Source organism: Temnothorax curvispinosus, unplaced genomic scaffold (assembly GCF_003070985.1).
Source record: "Temnothorax curvispinosus isolate PA1 unplaced genomic scaffold, ASM307098v1 QBEX01011098.1, whole genome shotgun sequence".
Lineage (NCBI taxonomy): Eukaryota > Metazoa > Arthropoda > Insecta > Hymenoptera > Formicidae > Temnothorax > Temnothorax curvispinosus.
Window position 1 is genome coordinate 707,203 of NW_020220878.1, and position 6,327 is coordinate 713,529.

At 31.8% G+C, this 6,327-nt stretch overlaps 1 protein-coding gene across 1 annotated transcript; it reads right to left on the bottom strand.

The window, feature by feature from the left end:
• Positions 1-4,281: 4,281 nt before the first annotated feature.
• Positions 4,282-5,855, bottom strand: LOC112461116. Its single transcript, XM_025026208.1, has 5 exons — positions 5,822-5,855; positions 5,502-5,697; positions 5,152-5,301; positions 4,823-5,051; positions 4,282-4,468 (listed from the first exon to the last, which is right to left on the bottom strand). Exons 1-5 carry the CDS (start codon positions 5,835-5,837, stop codon positions 4,418-4,420), a joined length of 642 nt encoding a protein of 213 aa, XP_024881976.1. The 5' UTR covers positions 5,838-5,855; the 3' UTR covers positions 4,282-4,417.
• Positions 5,856-6,327: the final 472 nt, after the last annotated feature.

The window sequence follows — 6,327 nt, forward strand, 5'->3', positions numbered from 1 at the left end:
TTAATCGTTCGTGAAGAATGATTGTTAATCTTGTAGCTTTAAATCTGAACGCAAGTTTGCAACAACATTTTGTCCCATATTTTTTCAATAGGAAAATTTTCGCAAATACGTTAAATATTATCGTGTAAATTAATGGTATTTTTATAAAAACTTTGATTATAAATTTATAATAAACAAATGGATAATAATATTTTGCATATATACGTTATATTCTTATTATTATAAAAATTATTCTATATTATTGCACAATTAATAAAATATGCATGCTTGTCAAATAAATGATGTGTCTCTTTACTTTATTGTATCGCGGTATTAACATTCCAAACAAATACTTTAAATTAAATTATGATCTCTTCCGGACGCGGTAAATAATGCTAAAAGATAACTGCACACCTCTATTGAAGTCCCTCGTGACAGTAATGTATCGACGATCTAGTTAAAGTTGCTAACACCATGTCTCTGAGACTACAAAACAAGAAGACAAAGATACATTTCCTATACTGACAAAGAAGTGACTCTCTCGATTGACATAGGCTTCCCAGTATATTCGATCTGTATTATTATAATATTATAAGTCAAAGTAGTAATAAATTACAATTTTGTCCAAGAATGGGTATATTTATTGTTGCGGGGTGTAACGTAAATCGTCATTTGAATTCTGTGAGGACCCTATGGGCCATTTTTTTGCTTATACAGAGCATCCCCTGAGACGGATGTTTATGTCTCATGGGAATCTCAAGAGTTCAAGAACACGATGGTACGATTTTGCGTCAGGAAAACGCGACCCGGCAGGCAATGCCAGCAGACATTTCCATTACAAAAACGGCTGGTTTTGGATGGATCAAGCCGCGAGAATGCTACTCGAATATGTATGTAAGACACTCGTGAAAGGGGCTGCCTGACCTCGAACTCGAAATATAATCATCAAGTTGCCTATTTCAATAATTCCTGACAGTTCCGGAAGCTCTTTCCGTCCATCTTTCCCCGAATTCGAAAGATTGCAAACATTGAAATGTCGCAGTAATTTTCAATGTTACAGTATTCAAAACGCGCACTATATGAAGTATGATCCCCAGACAATATTAACCATTTATGCTCTGGAGATTTACTCGACAAGCGTCTTATCGTTGATTTAAGAGTACAATTATAACATTCATTTCTGTATATAACAGATCGCAAAATTAATTTCAGCAACGCTTCTTTATTTTATATTATATTTTATAAATTTCGTACACTTTTGTCAAATTTGTTATGTAAAATTAATGGCTTTATCCATTGACCGCGCGTTTGTAAAAAAGCTCTCAACGCATATGAGAGCAGATATGAATAACTGAATCTAAGCCTTAAGGCATGCACAACTCATGGTCGCATAATATTGGCATTGAAGGGACATTGCGGGGATTACATTTCTTTATTTTGTTATTAAAATAAAATTTCTGTGTCCGTTGGTCAAAAAAATTCCATTTTATCTAATGATCATTGTTGTTGATATTTTAATAATCTTATAATGTCACACGTGCGTGGAAAGTGGTCCATTCCGCGCGCGACGCGCGAGTGATAGATCACTTTCCACGCACTTGTAATATAAAATAGGGTGTGTAACACGTGCGTGAATTTTCATCTTCCCGCACTTGTTACACAAATAACTATTTCTTATTTATTCTTTGCTATACCTTCTGGTGTAGCAAGGGTGTGATTGTTAACTCATTCAACGCTCTTTTTTTAATGCGTTTTAGTTTTCTCTGTTTCAAATTTAAATGCAATCTCCTATTTTTAAATTTTTTTCTTTTTTTTATTTGTCTTCGTGCATAACAGCGTTCCAGACTTGTACTGGCCATCGATTTATAACTAAAGAGAAAATAGTTCAGAGAAAGATATAACAAAAGACTGAAAAAATAAAAGGCAAAATATAGAATGCTGAAAGAAAAAAATTGAAACAAAAGAAAGAAATATAGATAGAAAATAAAGGACCCCCTACCAACCATATGGATTTTGGTTCCCGGCCAAATTGTCTGAAATTTTAGTACCTTACGTAGAGCAGCGATGGCTATTGTTTTTGCTTCTTTATGTTTATTTTTTGTCATATTTTTAATTTCTGCTTGCAACTATGCAACTTGTGTACTTAAATCTCGAATCCTTTCTTTAAGATTTTTATTTTCGTCTACAAGTTCTCGGTTCAGTTTCTCTGTCTTTCTTAATTGCATTAATGTTTCGACATAAACATAATTTGTATTATCGTTAATCCCTTGCTTTCTGTAAAATATTTTTTATAACAATATATATACTAACAACTTAAATATGATTGTGATTGGAATCTATTAAATAATAATTTTAAAGAAACATTTAGCTACATACACCTGTTGTTTTATCGCTTTACTTTGCTCTTCCATATTTTGTGTAGCTACTTTATCTATTTTTTTGTAACTTTCTCTTTCGTATCTTGTAAAGTATCTCTTTCCATATTCTTTACAGCTTCTTCTATATTTTGTGCAACATCTGTTTCCATTTTTGTTACAGTTTCTTCTGGCGATAAACGCTGCTTTTGTTGTGCATATTGTACAAATTCTCTAGATACAAATAACTTTCCTCTGAAAGAATATTGTAAACTATTAGTTGTATTTGTACATTTGTATGTATGTATATTTTACATGGTTCTTATTTGCAAAATAATAGAGAACTTTTGTTCAATTTGACCTAATTTACATATGTACACGAGTGACCTGACACTTAAATTCAGACACAGTATAATATATACAGCTATATACATAACAATCTAGAAAATACTTACGGTACTTTAATTTTTTTGTTATTTTTCTTGCTCTGCGACATTCGGAGTCTGCGTTTCTTTTCTAGATTTAACAATTTTGTTGGAATAAATTCCTCTTTTAATCTTAAAATTTCTTTGACTGATGGTTGATTTTTTAATCGTGGTTTTGTCTTCACAAGCTCAAAACAATTTTCCTCAAAATGGATACTGCATATATTCTTGCTGTAAATATGTTAAATCATGATTGTGATGTATGTAAACACATGTAAGTAACAATGACATTGGGTTGAGTTGGAAGTTAAAACACTAACTTACCATAATTTTCTTAATGTTAACTTACTCGAATCTGTTATATCACTTTCTTTCCTTTGGCAGGCATTAAGCCATCGCTGACGAACAGTTATTTCTTTTAGAAATGTATAATATTTAATGGGAGCTTTCCAGCAACCGACACAAGTCGACACAAGTGTCATTTTGTCTCTATTAATCATTTCCAAAAAAGAAAGATAGAACGACGTTTGTGTCGACTTGTGTCGCTTACTGGAAAGCTCCCAATGTCTTCCGCACTATAAGGCGTAAAATTCTTGCAATTTTTAATATAGCACGTTGGCATGGCTTTTCTTCGCGAACAAAATCCAATATGTAATATCTAATAAAAATCTAATAAATTTGATATATTTGGCATAAAAGTATTTGTTTTATAATGTTTTACGATCGCGAGAGATATTCTTTTGAACTTGTTACGACCAGCTAAGAAACGCGTGCAACGGCTAACACAAACTGACACAAACTGTCCTGTCACATTATGCGAGGAGCCGCACATGTTGCTTCTTGTATCTTGGACAAATTTCTGATTAGTCAAAGAAAAAGACGACTGCATATTTTTGAAAATGCTACACCAGTTTTTCTTTCTAACGTGAAAAAAAAAGAGAAAAGGTGAACCGTGCAAGAAATTCAGCTGAAAAAGCCTCGAAAAAAAGTACGGTCTTGTAAAAAAGACTTTCAAATGCCTATAACTCATAAACTAATCTGACTAATCATAAAAAGTTAACAAAATTTGAGACTTATTTTATCAGAGATACAAGAACTACGACCATGTCGCAAATTAAAATTAAATCTCGCGTGTTTCTTTATCGCACAGCGCATTCCTACTCCGCTTTCTCCGCCTCCGCCACCGCCGCCGTCGCCGACGACTTTGTGGCGAGCGGACGATTCGCTTTCGTATTTTATTTCAGATTTGTGTCAATTTCAAGATAGGCAATGTAATCAATGTAAATTATTATAAATTGAATGATATTGATTGATCATTTTGAACTGTATTTTTGCATTCCCACAAAAATAAAAAGTAGTTTTAAACTAAATTTAGATTAATTGCATTTTTATTTTGATATGTTTATTAACTGTACATAATAACATTAGTGACACATAAAAAATGCATGTTATTAATATAGAAATTGTTATTTATGCTGATCTCTATACGAGTAGTATATTGTCTAGCTCACAGTTGCAATGCACAATATGCATATTGTTTATTTTCTTTGGCGGCCGACTAAAACAGCTAATCAAATTTTTGTCTAGAATGTAGCGCCATGACCTTAAGTGCAGCATTAGTTCCGTCATATTTAAAATTGTCTTTAAGTTACAAGAATGTTATAATGAATCAGCCCTTGCAATGTCTTCAGATGAGAGCCTTTCTATAATCTGAAATATAAGATTGGACTATGAATACTGTTCTAAGTTGTAGAAACGTGTAATTTATAATACAAAAGAAAGTATATAGGAGTGATATTAAGTTAAAACAATTTTAAATAAAGGAACATGTTCTTCCAGAACATGACTATTTTATTTTACACACAATTTTTTTATTGCTTAACTTATAAATAGTTTTTCCTTTTTAACACAGTTTTGCAGTGTTGTTGCACGATCTTTTTTTTACATAGCTATATGCTTCTAAACTTAATCATCGTAACGAAATTACATAATATCTTCAAATGACTATTTTATACGATTCTTTGTCGGCGACATTAACATTGTAATCTGGTTAGGTGTAAATACCTTATGTAGAGCATCGATGACTATTGTTTTCGCTTCTTTGTGTTTATTTCTCGTCATGCTTTTAATTTCTGCTTGCAATAACTGTGCAAATTGTGTACCTAAATCTCGAATTCTTTCTTTAAGATTTTTATTTTCGTCTAAAAGTTCTCGGTTCAGCTGCTCTGTCTTTCTTAATTGCATTAACGTTTTGACATAAACATAATTTGTATTATCGTTAATTCCTTGCTTTCTGTAAAATATTTTTCATAACAATATATACTAACAACTTAAATATGATTGTGATTGGAATCTATTAAATAATAATTTTAAAGAAACATTTAGCTACATACACCTGTTGTTTTATCGCTTTACTTTGCTCTTCCATATTTTGTGCAAGATCTGTTTCCATTCTTGTTACAGTTTCTTCTTGCGATAAACGCTGTTTTTGTTGTGCATATTGTACAAGACCTGTGCATGTAGGTACAATAAATGACTTTTCTCTAAAAGAATATTGTAAAGTATTAGTTTTAGTTGTACATTTGTATATATATTTTACATATGGTTTTTTTGTAAAATAATAAAGAACTTATTTCGTTCAATTTGACCTAATTTACCTAATTTACACGAGTGACCTGACACTTAAATTCAGACACAGTATAATATATACAGCTATATACATAACAATCTAGAAAATACTTACGGTACTTTAATTTTTTTGTTATTTTCCTTGCTCTGCGACATTCGACGTATTCGTTTCTTTTCTAGATTTAAGAATTTTGTTGGAACAGATCCCTTTTTTAATCTTAAAACTTCTTTGACTGGGTCATTTATTAATCGTGGTGTTGTCTTCACAAGCTCGTAACAGTTTTTCTCAAAATGGATACTGCATATTCTTGCTATAAATATATTAACTCATGATTGTGATGTATGTAATAAACACAATGTAAGTAACATAATGACATTGGGTCGAGTTGGAAGTTAAAACACTAACTTACCATCATTTTCTTAATGTTTACTTACCCGAATCAACTTTCATATCACTTTCTTTCCTTTGGCAGGCATTAAGCCATTGCTGACGAACAGCTATTTCTCTTGGAAACTTATGATATTTAATGTTTTTCGACGCAGTATAATGCGAATTACTCTTGCAATTTTTAAATTTAGTGTTTTTCGACGAAGTAAAATTGCAGTACGTACGATTTCCGCAATTTTTAATACAGCACGTTGGCATGGCTTCTTCACGAACAAAATACAATATGTAATATCCACGGTAATATCTAAAAAAAATCTAATTTTGATATATTTAGCATAAGCTTATTCGTTTTATAATGTTTTACGATCACGAGAGATATTTTTTCCAACCTGTTACGACCAGCTAAGAAACACGTGCAACAGCTAACACAAACTGACATAAACTGCTCTGTCACATTATGCGAGGAGCCACATGTTGCTTCTTGTATCTTGGACAAATTTCTGATTGGTCAAAGGTAAAGACGACTGCGTATTTTTGAAAGTGCTACCAGTTT

Bases quoted from the DNA above. Each gene is read 5' to 3' on its own strand.
- LOC112461116 (XM_025026208.1), bottom strand. The intron at 5,302-5,501 runs GTAAGTATTTTC...ATATTCTTTTAG, and splicing joins AACAAAAAAATTAAAGTACC to AGAAAAGTCATTTATTGTAC. The intron at 4,469-4,822 runs GTATTTACACCT...CTTATATTTCAG, and splicing joins TCATCGATGCTCTACATAAG to ATTATAGAAAGGCTCTCATC.